At 38.7% G+C, this 16,196-nt stretch overlaps 1 protein-coding gene across 2 annotated transcripts in view; it reads right to left on the reverse strand.

The window, feature by feature from the left end:
• tspan4a (tetraspanin 4a) overlaps positions 1 to 16,196 on the reverse strand; it is a 235,394-nt gene that overhangs the window by 17,450 nt on the left and 201,748 nt on the right. For both annotated transcript variants that reach the window (XM_036136005.1, XM_012868206.3), the window contains 2 exons: positions 15,172 to 15,273; positions 8,028 to 8,159 (listed from right to left, as the gene is read on the reverse strand). In XM_036136005.1, coding sequence (XP_035991898.1) covers positions 8,028 to 8,159; positions 15,172 to 15,273 — 234 coding nt within the window. The remainder of the gene's footprint in view (positions 1 to 8,027; positions 8,160 to 15,171; positions 15,274 to 16,196) is intronic.

The raw sequence follows: 16,196 nt of genomic DNA on the forward strand, positions 1-16,196 counted from the left end.
GTCACTATTAAACTCAATTGAGAAATCACTGGAGTGAACGTGGATTTGATTTCAATCCGAGACGCTTGACAGACTGAATTTAATCAGATGTTACTGGCAAAGCACAGGCAGCATGGGAATGTGAATTTAATTAGAAGAAGATGCTTCAAATCGGGAGGTGTTTGCAAGATGTGAATAGAGCTATTTGTTGGTACAGAGACAAGATATGGGCTGAGGCGACGAATTCACAGATTCACAACGAGCACAAATAATTAAAGTGCCCTTATGCACTGTATCACTGGATTCCAGAGGGCTACGTGGCGGCCAACAAAATCTCATGCAGGAATGGAAACACATACTTTTGTTTCAGCGGGTTGTGTGGAACATCTTTGACAAATGCGGTGAAAAAGCCTGCAGGTGGAGAACGGATGCGGTTTGCACTTAAAGCCAGAAGTTCCCACTCCTAAACCTTCAAGCTTCACGTTAAAAACGAATAATTTTTTTGGTTTTGTTCATCACATGGCGTTTCATTTGGTTCTTTCTTTTGTTTTCAGTCGCTTGCCGGCATTCTGTACTTTAGTTTGTTGATGTATAAAAGCTCCGATTTGTTTTTAGTTACTGTTTTTCAGCCTGTGAGGCACTTAGTTTGTGTTTGGCATTTTAGTGGTCTGGGTTTTTCTTGTGAAATGTGGTCTACTCACATTCTGTTTTTCTTTGTTACACATATTTATGTTTTTTTTTAAGTCACCGTTTAGGCTCTCTTCCATAAGTAGACCCTTTAGGGCTATTTTTAATTATATTTATGTGTATTCCTGCTGTTTATCCCAGTAATTCGCCCCCAGTTGCCGCAGTTCCTGTTTAGACTCAGCTGGAATACCGTCTGTAGAGAGAAGGGCCTTGGTCCCACAAATTAACCTCCTAAGCATTTCTAGCGCAGCCAGCCATACTGACTTACGCCAATTGTATTATTTATTTTTTTTTTTTATTGTGTCCTGTCTGGCAGTGTAGCATTAAGAATTGTTTTCTTGATCCCAAAGAGAGCCCAACAGATTTTACTTTCACAAGTGGAGCCTTACTGCTTTCGCTATAGTGCTCCGCTTGATTGATCGATCTATCTATCTATCTATCTATCTATCTATCTATCTATCTATCTATCTATCTATCTATCTATCTATCTATCTATCTATCTATCTATCTATCTATGCATGAAACTTTATTAGATTTTATGCTGGGTCTATTTCATGTTGAATCGACACTGAAATGTGAAGGTAGAGGAGGAAAAAAAGGAGAGAAACATATGCCAATTGTATTAAATACACATCTTGTCAGTCTGGGCAGGCCCAGATTCTCTGGTCTACACTTACAGCACCAATCACAGCGCGGAAAGCGGGAGTTTAAGATGCATCTTTCTCAGCGCCAGAAATACCCATAATGGAGCAGCGCTTTTCTGTAACCATAGCAGTCAAAATGGCGGCGGAACACTGTTTTAATGATGCCCTTTATCATGACCTGAATGAGCTGGAAATGTTTTTAAAACCTCAACAACTGTTCTGCTCCAAGAGCAAAAACAGAGCGTGATGCTTGAGTTTGTGTCACAACTGTTAGTCAGTTAAAGTTATCTGATTGGTTCTAACCTGTTTCTGCTGATCTTGTTGGTCCCTGCTTTGAAATCGGGCTCTACCCGCTGCTTTCCAGACTGATAGGCCATGTTTACGGCGTAAGTCAGTCTGGCCTGATCCTTCTGTTGTTTTGACTTGCGTTTCCTCTTGTGTACATCATATCCTCTCATTTCTCCCTTCTCTCTTTGAAAGTTTGCATATGTTTTCTGTAAATCACCTCAGTCATGATCCTGCTGTCCTCGTCCCATGTGGCCGGTGTCTCCAACAACTCCTCAACACGTCACATAATGAGCCTGTGCCTATCTGCGGGGGTCTATGGGCGAGAGGCCTACATGTTTAAAATATCTGTGAGTCGTCATTCAGCAAATATCCCTCTACCCTCTTGAAATCCAGAGAGTAGGGGATACTAAATAACATAATATGCAATGATGCGCAAGTTCACGCTTTACAAGAACCGTCTCAGAGTTCAGATGTGAAAGAATGAAACTGAGCTCATTAAGGCACAAAGTCTAACACTCAACAATTAGGATAATAAGCACCAAAATGAATAATTCAAATTATATTATGATTTTTTTTTGGACGATAAATCCTTCCCTATTACAATATTTACCATTTGGGGGTTAGGTATTTAAAATTTACAGTTATTCTCTTTTTTTTTTGGTGCACTACACTTAACATTTTTAAGCATTTATCAAAATGAAGCCTTATCTGATGTAAACGCTTGAAAACATATGCATCCCAATAGCTGAACGACATGTGAAAGACTATTTCAATACTTGAAAAAAGTACAAAGGGAAAATATTCTGCATTCCAGTAGAAAAGAGAAGTTAAACAAGTTAAAGGAAATGGTACGCAGAACATCCAATTCAAAACTACGTACAAAATCAAAAATCAAAAGAGTTTGTTGAAAGTTAGGTTTCGTGTTCATTTGCATGTTCTGGGAAAATAACCATTACGTTTGTCAAGTAGCTCACAGTTTACAGTAGTGTAACCGGTAAATACTGGACAACTAACCTGTAATGTCCATGAAATACTGAAAGGCAACCTGTAAGCTCTGGAAAATACCCTGCAGTTCATGAAGTCATCCTATACTGGAGAGTTTAGCAAGTTGTCTGGGATGTTTTAAGTCTGTAACCTGCAAATTACGTGAAAGCAACCTGTAAGTTGTAGAAGGCAATCTGTAAATTCAGAAAGTACTTTGTAAGTATAGAAGAATACACTGAAAGTGCAAGCTGTATTATAATTATAATAATTGAACTTTATTGATCTCACAATGGAGAAATTCACTTCTGCATCTTAACCCATCCCCTTGGGGAGCAGTGGGCTGCCACTGTGCAGCACCTGGGGAGCAATCTGGGGTTAAGGGTCTTGCTCAGGGACCCAGAGTGCCAGGACCGGGGATCGAACCGGGTACTTGCATCCTTCTCTGAGTGCAAGCGCGCTGCTCTAACCACTCGGCCACGACTCCCCCTGTCCTACTACTGTTTATGGAGATTTGTTGAGCCAAACTTTGCAAACACTCCATATGCAGATTTAATAAGATCAGTTTAACAGGCTGGAGGAATACTTAATTAGATTTACCTAACAGAAATGTATAAACTACACATGACAATTAATGGTAACCAGCTTTTCAGTGTAATAACTTGATGACAAAATGACAAGTGGGCGGGGTTGTTATAAAGTCAACTGAGAGCTGTTACATTGCATTTTGATCAGAAGGACATAAGCAACTGTTAAAGTCTGATTATGCATCTGTATGAAAAGGGCATTTACAAAATGACCGAACAAGCAGTAATTTGAGAAATGCACCAAAGCGATCCAGTTAAACTGTGATCCGTTTCTTTTTGAATACCTGTTCATAGAATACATGGACATACTTGGCTCCAGAGGCTTAACGGGTAGTTTCAGAGATGGTTGTCATTCTTACCCTTTACTCTGTGGACCACAAAAACACAAAACAAGCGACGACGACGACGAGGTGGGACACCTTTTTAAAAAGTGATTTTCCACCCACTTGATCTGGCGCTCGGCAAACTGGGATCCGGGAGGTAGCATCTGGCACACTTGATGTGTTTTCTGAAACAGTCCATTTACCATTTTGTAGCAACAACATTATGAGGTGCCGCGCAGAAAGCAGCGTCATTATTCCTCATCAAATTCACTCATTATGATTTTCTCTGATAGCGCTTGCACTGCTGGACTGTAAAAGTCCCGATCTGCGTCGTATTCTTTAGTCCCTAATGGTGATAATCAACTTCAAACACATGTTTTATGTTCTTTGCTGCTGCTCTCAGATCATATTAATGCAATAAAGTGATGCTTAGGTAATATTTTACCGTAATCATAGTCTGTTTGCTCATCTGCTACATGACCCTGGCATATTTTTACCATCTACTTATCTTCAGAAGCTTTCTGATGTTTAGTAAATGAATGATATATGCTGTGGTAAGAACATCCCGCCCAGATATGGTTTATTTGGGGATGTTAGGTCTCTAGTCCATGCTCTCAAATTTTTCTAATTTTTTTTCTATGTAAAGCTTCCATTTAACATTTCTTTGGTGATCCCCTTAGTGCAAAAATATTAGTTTACGCTGGTGAATCTGTGTAACCTTTTGCATTTAGTAGACACATCTTAGAGGGAATTGTTACTTATTGTTTGTCCTTTGGACACGTTTTAAACTTTGTGCATTTGTTTACGTTTCGAAATTGGTTCTTCAATGGTTTAAGCTGTGTGCACTGATCCAGTCTTTAAGTTGCATGCTTATTTTCTTTGTGCCAGTGATTCCCAGGTTAGTGTTAATCAGGTCCACATAGATTTTAAAATATTTCCCTTGAAGTGATTGGGACTTTAGTGAAAAAAGTGAAAAGGCCTGGCAGCAGATTCGTGTCAGGTAATAATCAGGAGGAGCAGAATGGCTGTCGAAAAGAGCAGAGGTCCAGATCTTTAACCTCACAGAGAAGCCAAGGGGCTCATGGGAGTTTATCTCCCATTTAGTTCTATCCGGGGCCTTATAAAAGCTACCCAAAGCAATAACTGTGTCTGCACTCCCAGCACAAAGTTGTCGCTGAGCATGAAGCCAACAAGGCGGGTCAAGTCTGAGGCTCGGGGATCAGTTTACAGCTCGAGGGGAGGAGTTCAAGTCTTTTTAATCAGTGATTGTAGGATGGAGACGCAGGTGGATAGCCAACCTGCATCCTTCTCTACAGTTATAGAGGAATTTCTCTGATCTGTGGGGTAGAAGAGCTGAGCCAAAACGCAAAGCTCTCCATTTACCAGTTCTTCTATGTCCCAGCTCTAATCTCTAGTCATGAAATGTAGATCATGCAAAAGAGCTCGACTCTAGACACAAGCGCTTAGAATTACCTTTAGGCAAAAAGAGCCTTGCTTAGCCTTAGAGAGAAGGGGAGAAGAGCTCAGGCTCTTGTGAGCTGCTGGAAATAGAGCCACAGCTCCTCTGATTTGAAACGAGTCAACTGTGGTGGTTCAGCCACCCCAGCAAGATGCCTCCTAGCATCCTTTCTTTGGATTCTTTCTTGGCACTTCCCACTGGGAGCAGATCCAGGGGATGGGAGCCTGAACTCACTGGAGGGAATAAATATCTTTTCTGATCTAGAAATACTTGGGATCTCCCAAAATAGTCTGAGAGCGTTGCTAGTGGGAGGGATCGTTCCTTCAGTGATCCAATGGATGGATAGAAAAAATCTGCAAGAGCGTTGATTTAAGTTCATTTTTATCTTGACCAAGCTTGCAAGTTAAGTTCTCCAGATAATGAATGGTTGTTTTTCCCTCGTTTAACTTATAACAGACCATAAAGTATGCCCAGAATTTTAATGTATAAATTAGAAGGATAAAAAAAAAATTAAAAAAAATGTAATAAATGTAATTTTTTTTACTGTTGAAGTGTTTGTATGAAAGAAGCCTGAAAGTAAAATTTGGCTGTTTTCTGTTTATAAATTGAAATAATGCTGAGCTTCTTCATTTAACTGGCAAGTGTGTAGGGGCAATACCAAGGTGAAGATTCTCATTTGGGAAAGAGTTCACATGAAATCATTACAAAAGCACACTCATTTCAACAGTCTGCAGCTTCATTTAGCAGGTCCACCTGAAGTTAGACTAATTATAGTTCTCAAGTTATTTGCAATTTAAATAAATTATATCCGTCCAAATATATATTATCCTCAACAGCAAGAACTTCTAGTGTTGATAAAGTATTTTCAGGCTAATAAATGCTATGGCATTAATTAAAGCCATACTGTCATTTTAGTATTAATAAAACTGGCCATTAATTAGGAGAAAAATGACACCTTGTTTCTAACCCCCTGAACTCTTTGAGTAAAGAGTCACGCTGCAGTTATGCCGCAGTTCTGGGACTTCCTCTTGTACATCAGTCACTTTTTATTCTTTCAACTCTGGATTTACTGCAACAACATGATTCTCATTATTGGGCCAGAGTGAATCATCTCTGTGACCCCTTGATGAGTGGTCTTAAAGAGACGCACCGCAGGCCAAACCCTCTCAATGTGTTTGTGTCTCACATTGTGAGCTAAGGTTTATTTAAACATATTATACTAGAAATCGAAAGCAAAACCACTCTCCGTGCGGTACAACTGCCTAAAACAAATTAACGCCAAAGCTAATTACGTATTAAATAAAATAGTAGTAGCAGCACCGGTCAGCTCTTTTGGGAAATGGGACAAATTCAGTATTAGTAATAATGAATAAAAATGTCTTGGTTTGCTTGTTGAGGTCTAAAGTACATTTAAAAATACATACTGCAGGTCCAAATACAATTGTTTCCTTTTTAAAGATACTTTTTATGATTAGAATTTTTCATATGAATGAAAGAGAGAAACATTTATAGTATTGATTGTTGGATAGAAATGACTTCAGGCAGCAATAAACACATTACAACATGCATTTATAGGAAACATTCAGTGCCTTGTGACGATACCCTTCGAACCTTTCCACATTTGATTCATGTTACATGCTTAAAATGTTATTTTTTGTGAACTGGAAGAAGAAAGATTTAGAGCTATTGAATTGTTAAAAAAAAACAAAAAAAAAAACCCAGAAAATTTGTGGCATAGATTTGTATTCATTCAGATTAATTTTGTTGTCCCACTATAAATTCAACATTTCCTCCAGTCTCAAGACCTATCAGGTTTTTATAAAGATTGCCCTCTATTTAAATCCATCCATCCCTGACCACCTTCCCTGTTCCTGCTGAAGAAAAGTTGTGTTCAAGGTCATATGTGTAATTTTTTTCTCCACAGAATCCTTTATATGTACCGTAGAAAAGTTACGTTTTGGTCCTATCAGGCCAGAAAAACCTTTTCCCTCCTTTGCTGTCGCTACTTGGCTCAGTGCCTTGTGCTGATTACTTGAGTGTTGGAAAATGTTATTTTGTTTAATTTTCATTGCATTTTTGTTCATTTGTGTATGAAATCCTACCCACAGGAGAAGGATCTGATTTCCACAGATATGAAAAGCAGATGTTCTCTGCATATCGTGTTAAGGCGCCACGCTGCTCCTGCCACGGAAGATTTAATTTATTAACACACTTCCACATCCTCCTCACATTGGTATATACAATGTAGAGTTAATAACACACTGACTTTGACTCTATCTTACAGCTTGTTTTATGTTTTTTTCTTGAATTGGAAACCAATCTTGGGGACAGTGCCTAGGAAGGGGAGGGGTTGACCATGTCTTGTCATATAAACCCTGTTACTCTCTTTAACAAGTGAGAAAATCCTATGTTTCCTCCCTCTGCAGAGATTAACGGTCAGGGATCGTTCATACACTCTCTGAGACTTTAGGGTTCAAGTTTGGGGCCAATCTATATAATCTACACAGTCTATGTCTGTAATACTTAACTCAGCGAATCTGATCTCGGACCAGCAATGAGATTATCTGATCAGCTGACCAGCAAATTATTTCTAACATTAAAGTAGCTCCTTGGGTTTGATGATGCTGTTTGCCCACAAAAGTTTCTGACCAACCTTTCAAGTCTTGGCAGAACAGCTAAATTTACAGCAAGATTACATTACACACAAATTAACTCTTAACCATTAAGACGTTTGGCATCTGAAGACGCTTGATTTTATTTACACATATCAGAGTAAAGATGTTGAATACTAGTGCAAGCCACAGTATTTGTTAAATTCTTTGGAAACTATATTTTCTTTCTTCCTTTTCACAATCCTTTACCACTTTGGTTAGGTGTTTTTATATAAAATCCCGATAAAATACATGTGTATGAAACATAACAAAATGTGAAACGTTTTAGGGGTACAAATGCTTTTGCTAGCAATTATGTGGCAAAGGCCAGGTCAGCAATATTCTTCACATACTTTTCCAAACAGGAACAGAAAAGTATGCAGTTTTTTTTTTTTCAGATCTACTTTCATATTTATGCCTCAACTTACAGCAGTCCACCAAGTTCCTGGGTTGTCGAGACCACAGTTGTCGCTGTACTCCAGGCAGCAGGAATCTGGCACTCGAGTGGCATTATAAACCTCAAACCAGTCTGTGTGGTTGGTGACGCCACAGCAGCGAAACTGTAGGGGGAAAAGCATCAAAGAGGTATGCAATATTAGGGTGACTACCTTGAAATTCTGATCTATAATGTCTCCTCTTCCAAGAATAAGATTTACTGGCTTAAATGTATGTCTTATTTGCAAAACATGTCTGACATTGATCCCAAGCTGGTCCTGCACATTTTTTCCCGGAACCTTCTTTTACAGTTTTTAAACTCACTTGTTTATTTTAATCTAAATCCTTTCGCTTTGTGATTGCTATAGATTTTTGATGAGAGGACATCATGACTTTCATCAAAACCCACTTCATCAGTGAAATGATAAGGTGTCCCTGATGCAGGAATATTGCTGCCGGACCCATTCCTACGGCACTGCGTGCACAGAATTGCAAACTTGTGTTAATTTAAATCTTTCTCACCCACTTGGTGAATAGATCAGGTTTGTAATTTATCAAAAAACAAGACTGAATTAAAAAAAACCCTGCTGAGTTTGAAAATAAAGAAGGTGTACATAAAGTGTATTCAAATACACATACCATCTTGAAACAATAATTATAACACTCCACCAATTTATCTAAAAATAACAGTGGATTTATGTATTTTCAATTTGTTAAATGGCAGAGCAATAATATTTTTATAACATTCTTAAAAGACAGAGGTTGGCATATATATATATAGCTTTAAACTTTATATAGGTTAATTCACAACATTTCAGTTAACTGGGGAAAAGCTAGTCAAGTGTATTTAGTTAACATATTAAACAGACTGCTTTGTTGTGATCTCAGTGCTGTATTTGATACGGTTGATTAAAATATTATCCTAGAAAGACTTGAACATACTGCAGGGATTAAGGGAAAAGCAATAGGCTGGTTTCAACATTATATTTGTGACAAAGTTGTCCATGTTAATAATAAATTGTCTTTGAACCCCCAGGCTTCTTGTGGAGCACCACAGGGTTTATTCCTTGGGCCAATTATCTTAACATATAGGCTTCCGATTGGTAAAATTATCAGACAGCATGGGATTAATTTCCCTGGTATGCTGATGATACTCAGTTGTATTTATCCATAAATCCTGATGAATCCAATCAATTACTTCGACTACAGGCATGTCTTGATGACATCAAAACCTGGATGACCTTAAATTTTCTGCTGTTAAATTCTGACAAGACAAAAGTTGTCATCTTTGGTCCAGAGTCCTCAAAAATAAACTTCTAAATCAATCACCTAATCTGGCCTCTGGTAATAAAATAAAAAATCTTGTTTTGACATGTCATTTAAATCCCATATTAAACACCTCCTTTTTTCACCTCCTGAATATTGCCAAAATTAGAAACATTCTGTCCAAGAGTGATGCTGAAAAACTAGTCCATGCATTTGTTACTTCAAGGCTGGACTATTGTAATTCTTTACTATCAGGAAGTCCACAAAATGCAGTTCAAAGCCTTCAGCTGATCCGAAAAAAGCTGCAGCGAGAGTTCTGATGAAAATCTACAAGAGGGATAATATTTCTCTTATTTTAGCTTCCCTTCATCGGCTTCCTGTTAAATCAAGAATAGAATTTAAAATTATAAAGCCCTTAATAATCAAACTCCATCATATATCAGAGCTCTGATTACCCCGTATGTTCCTAACAGAGCACTTCGCTCTCAGACTGCAGGTCTGCTGGTGGTTCCTAGAGTCTCTAAAAGTAGAATGGGAGGCAGATCCTTCAGCTATCAGGCTCCTCTCTTGTGGAACCAACTCCCAGTTTTGGTCCGTGAGTCAGACACCCTGTCTACTTTTAAGACTAGGCTTAAAACTAGTCTTAAAACTAGTCTTAACTATAAGCTTTTTGACAAAGCTTATAGTAAGTGTGGTTTAGGTTACCCTGAGCTATCTCTGTAGTTATGCTACTAGAGTTCGGCTGCTGGAGGACTTCAGGATGTATTTTTCTCACTTTGCTGAGTTCTCTTACTGTTTTCTACAATTTGCATTGTTAGTTATTTCAACTTTTCACTTTTTGTTTTGTCTTTTTTCTCTTCATAGTAGCTGATACGGCATTCTATTAAATGTGAGATCATCCGCTATTACCATATAACATAAAAAGGATTCCTTAATCAAGATATCTTAAAGATAATTTTGGAATTACACATACTCTACCTCATCCTTGGGTACAATTTCAAGATGCCTGAAGGTTTTTAATCTTTTCAAACAATTAAACATACACACCCCATGGGAATTTCCAGCAGCCACCATTCTCTTCAGAAAGGAGAAGTGTTTTATGTCCCAGAGATGTACGTGTTTTGGCGCAAAATATGCATATCACCCCAAGAACAAAAGCAAAAGCCCTTCTTAAGGTGCTGGCTGATGCTGGTTAGAGAGTGTGATCATTATCCACAGTGATACAAGTCCTCTACAAACAGGGGCTGAAAGGCCAAGACATTATTCCAAGAGCAACATAAAGGGCCAGATTACAGATGCCTATGCTCTATAAACACAAGCAGATAGACTTTAACTGTTGGAGAGATGCCTTGTAGTCTGATGAAAACATATAAGTGTTCTGCCACAATGCCCATTACTGGAGGTGATCAGAGGGCCCGGTGGCATCGATGTATGGCAGGCTCGTCTCTGTCAGCCTGCCCCAGGGCAGCTGTGGCTACTAACGTAGCTCACCACCATCAGGGCGTGAATGGGTGAATGATTTGATGCTTTGGGGTCGTCAGACTTGTGTTATACAAGTTCTATACAAGTACACGCCATTACCATTTACCATTGTTACATTTGGAGTAAGAAGGGGGTCGATCGAAAGCATTGGGGGAAAAAAAATGAAGTATAAGAATGGCAGCATCATGTTGTGGGGGTATTTTGTGGGGGCACTTCACAAAATAGCTTCTTGAAAAAGGAACATTATTTGTAAATGCCCTAATCTCCCCTGATATGTCCTGATGGCCAATTAGTGGGCAGATGTGAAAAAAGTGGTTGTGTGCAGGACCTACAAACCTGACTCAGTGGCCAAATCTCCAAACGATTTTGACAAGCTTGAGGAAGGATACCCAACATGTTTGACCAAAGTCGTTCAGTTTGAAGGGTAATCCTGCCATAATGCCAGGGAAATCTATATACACTTCTGAAGTTGAAGAAATTTGAAAGTAAAGTTCTCCAAAATAATCAGTCGATATTATGGCATTAAGCAAATAGAAATCATTTTGGTAATCCTAAGTGACCTAAAGCAGGAAAGTTTAAGAGGTTCCTCTATCTGATTTTATGTCAGCCTGTGAGGACAAAAAAGGTTGTGTCTCATTGTGCAGCTTATGTAAATATCGGGATTTAACTGTACATACACTGCCCTGAAAGCAGCTATAAATATCACTCAAGGTGTCCTTTGGTCCGAGGACATTCGCCTTATTATTCATTCAGTGACTCAGCATGAATGAAAGAGGTTTGGGAAGAAGGGAGTACCAGAATGAGAGCTGCCTTTTAATGGTCTTCCTCTCCAGCAGACGAGCGGCACTGATCTTACGAGGATAAAAGCGCACACTCACAGTTGCGTACCTACACTTTCAAACGGTGGCTTATTCATGCAGATTCTGCCCATCCTGAATGCTGAGAAAATAAGAACTCTGCAGGGTATCATCCACACGTAGCGATGCAGACCTGCATTTATTTGCATAGCAATAGATTCCCCGGCCATCATTTATGTCTGCTCATTTGCTGCAGACGCAAAATCATACGCAAACAATAAACCTACCAGGGACTTGATTGCATGTGTGCGCACTCTAAAGAGTCAGACTTTGGCAAAAGAAATAAAACTACAAGACATGGCAATGTATCCAAGTGCCCTGAAGTGTGCAATCTATCATTTGAAGTCTCCTGGAGGGATTCTTTTTTTTTTTTTTTACTTGCAGCATCCACCCTTAATTCCCAATCTTTGCTTCTCATATTGTGTTTTCTTTCCAGAGGAATAAAATAAATAAATAAAAGTACAATGGGAAAAAAAAAGCACATCAAAGTTAGAGCTGGAAACAAAGATTAGCTCTTAATAGTCTGTGATGTGTGTGTTATTTTCCCTCACTGCAGTTTACCACCCCTCTTAGACAATTAAAGCCCACTTTGCTTTAGTTGTGTCACAGAAGAACGATTGCAGTGGCTTTCATAGGTGTTCAAACCTCTGGTGAATTGCCAGGTGTTTTTAATGTAAATATTACATTCTGGTAAGTAACCTGGAACAAACTGTTAATAAGAAATAAAGAATAATCAGATTTGTATCATATGTGTGGACACAGTTAAACTAATACTTGGCCGCACCGTCTTTTGACTCAGCTTTTACGATACAGTCTTATCTGGCAGCAGTCCACCAGCATCCCACATCTTGACGTGACAATATTTGGCACCTATACCGAGCTAAAGTTCTCCAGAGCTGTCATATTCACATTAAATAGGCATCTCTGGTTCACTGCCCTCTTCAGAATATCACACAGATTTTCTAACTTTCTATTGAGACAAGTGCTGATTTTGGGGCTAAAACTGACTGGTATTTAGAACTATTTATAACTTTATCTACTTTGACAGAAATCTTAGTTCCATCTGAAAAAAAAAACAACAAAAACTCAAAGCATGATGCTGCCAAGAACATCTGTGTTATGTTTGTGGCAAGTTCCCCATTTGAAACGATCGCTGAAAAATTCAGGTTTGGTTTCATCAGACCAGAAAAGGAAGGAAAGACTTCTTTCTCTCTCTGGCAACCTTACTCCTTAGTTCAGACATAAAGATACAGGAGATTGTTGTGACATGTTGAACACAACTAGCCATATTTGTCGGAAATTCCTACCACTCCTTCCGGTTTGCTGTTGGACATTATGCAGCTTCTCTGACCAATTTCAGCCTCAGCTTTTCATTAAGTTGGAGAAATGTCAAGTCTTTTCAGTATGCCTATTGTCCCATGTTTTATCCAATTATTGCTTTGTGACTATTATTTTTTGCCATTTCTCTACAAACTATAACATTAGCTAAATAAAGCAAGTTGTCAGGGAAATCCTACTAGGACAGCAACATTTTATTTCAAGATATTCATTATAATTGCTAGCAGGCATGAACTTGAGAGGTTTAAGTGCTAAAACTGAATAAAAAGGTGCTTCGATGAAGTATTAGTTCAAGGGGGTGCATACTTCTGCAAGCAAATAACTGCAGTTTTTATGTATTAATGTTTATTTCCCTCTAGTGAATTTATTTGTTTCCACTTCAACTATAAAAATAATGTCTCACAGTATAAGTCGGGAACTCATTAAAAACTTTCCAAAGTCAAATTTTACATCACAAAACCCTTGTAGTTTAACAGGAACGCGTACGTGTTTAAGAGATACTATATGATGTCATTTATGTTTGGTTTTTCTCAGATGGCTTTTAAACGACCTTGTACCTTTATCAGAACTTTGATGATGGAAATAATCCCACTATAATATACAGTATCTCATAAATGTCTCTACAGCCCTCTCATTTTTGTAAATATTTCATTGTATGTCTTCATGGGATAACACTGAAGATATGACGCTTTGATACAATGTAAACTAGTCAGTGTACAGCTTGCACAGCAGCGTACATTTGCTGTCCCTTCAAAATAACTCAACACAAGCCATCAATATCTAAACCGCTCTGTGGCGGCTGGCGAAAACATTTTCTGGGGGATGGGGGTGCACTAGAGGTCAGAGACTACTACTACTGCAGTGCCATCTGTTAGGAGGAAATCAGCAGTAAGACTAAAACAAGGTCACATGCCTGATCCGTCTGGTGCATCTATCCACTTCTTTTCTCCAGTAAAGTCATCCAGAAAGTATTATTTTATAAATATTGTGACAGAATTTTCTGTCCTCGCACCGTCCTCTCATGTCTTTTGTTGCTGACTCTTCCATTTGCGCTCGCAATGTTTGACAGACGTTCGTGCCGGCGCATCTAAGCTGCCGGGGATTGGACTTCATCTGGTATGATGAAATTATCTGATTGGATTAAGAACAGCACAGAAAGCACTGATTGGCTATGAGTGCAGAGAGCTCCACCCCGTCCTCCAATTAGAGAACTGCATGAAGTCACATGGAAGCCAAAAATGTCAGAAGGTATATACGCAATCATTTGTCCGGTTTCCCATGGTGTTGAGGCATTAAAATTAGGAGGCCTACACAAAAAACTACGCCACAATGGAATTAGAATACTGAAAAGTCAGACACATTTTTATAAAATAACTTTTCATTTATCATTTCCTGATGTCTACACATTTTCTCTGCAATTTTGATTTGGGTCTGTGCCCTAGGGCCCCCTACTGACACACCGCTACTGAAACTAATGTCAACAAAAGTGAGGATGCCCCTGAGTGAAAATGTCCAAGTTTTGCCCAAATGGTCAATACTTTGTATTATTTTCCTGCACTGTCTTAACTCTCCTGGGCATGGAGTTCACTAGAGCTTCACAGGTTGCCACTAGAATCCTCCCGTAAGGAATATGAAAAAGCCTGAGAGGTATAACACCAAGTTTAACACACCCGCTCCCTTTTTCCACCTGAGACCTTGTTACACTAACAAGTCACATAATACCCAGAAGGAACAATGTCACAGAAATGTGCACAATTTTGAGATTTTCACTTAAGGGTGCACCATCTTTTGTTGTCAGCGGTTTAGACAATAATAGGGAAGCGTTGAGTTATTTTGAGTGGACCTCAAGTCTCCACCATTAGACAAGCTGTACACTAACTGTTGTTCATTGTATCTAAAGTGTCTTCTGTGTTGTCCCATCAAAATATACAATAAATACCTGCAAAAATGTAAGGGGTGTACTCTCTTTATACTGTAAATTATGGAGTCCATGAACATGCAAAAAAAAACATGTCTAAAGATAAATAATGCATTCAAAATGCCATATATGTGACAGGAGAGCATCTATCTTATATAGCCAAATGGGATTGAAGTTAATATTGAATGGTAGTCAGGCATTTATTTAAGCAGCATGACATAAGTGTTTTATCACCTTCCAATCCCATGCACTCAGTCCAGACATTTCACATCTTACATCAGTTTGTACGATCATCCAGGCGTTGGTCAGACCCACGTTGCCTTCAGTGCCGAAAAGCTGCAGGCCCTTCTTCAAGTCCCTCTGGGCATAGCGATCAATCTGGGGGAAAAAAAGGTGAGGGGGGGGGGGGGGAAGCTTATTTTAGAAAAAGACAGCTGAAGAAACATCCCTATTGCCTCTGCTTGATTTTGCATAAGATGTTTCCATTTTCTTTTTCGTATGGCAGCAAATGGTTTTGACTCAAGTGGAGACAAATAGGCACACAGACTCAAGAAAATCTGCAGTGCCATCTGTTAGGAGGGAACCAGCAGAAACAAATTGCTCTTCACATATATGTGAAGATATACCACATTTGTGGAGGACCAGTTTACTTTGATAGTGCTCTGGAATGACTATTGTTGGGAATTGGTGCTATATAAATAAACTGCATTGGATTTATTTTAAATTCAGTTGTCAACAAATACCAGAGAAACCCATAAGCCATCTGTTTGCTTGGTCAAGAGCTGCTTTTTCAAACTTGCAGATAGACTTACACAAGCAGATAAAATAAAAAAAGAAGAAAATCATTTTTTTTTCTCGCCAATACAGACAAACAAATCAGCTCCACAGCAATTTCAAGCATAACCGTTTACTGAAACCTCAACAGCAAATCTTAGTGTACTCGTGAATATTGATGTTTTTTTTTCCTGCACTCACTTTACATCAAGGGACATAAACTGAAAAAAGCAAAACTAAACAAAGTGTACAGTTTTTTTTATGAATAATAGTGCTTTTCTTTGCTAATTCATACTTTTGCAGCTTTTTCCATCTTCGTGGGTTACAAGACAGAGCCGACTTCAACATGATAACTCTATCTGACTGTAAAATTCACCTTATTTCTGTTATCCACAGAAATAAGGTGTAAGGAAATACATACAATTCAATTGAATTATACAGGATACTTTATTCTCATTTACCCCCATAAGTCATCAGTACCAGCTACCAAAATACTCAGCTACCAAGAAATATTATATGTAAGGTTT

The sequence above is a fragment of the Fundulus heteroclitus genome, chromosome 4 (genome assembly GCF_011125445.2).
Source record: "Fundulus heteroclitus isolate FHET01 chromosome 4, MU-UCD_Fhet_4.1, whole genome shotgun sequence".
Taxonomy (NCBI): domain Eukaryota; kingdom Metazoa; phylum Chordata; class Actinopteri; order Cyprinodontiformes; family Fundulidae; genus Fundulus; species Fundulus heteroclitus.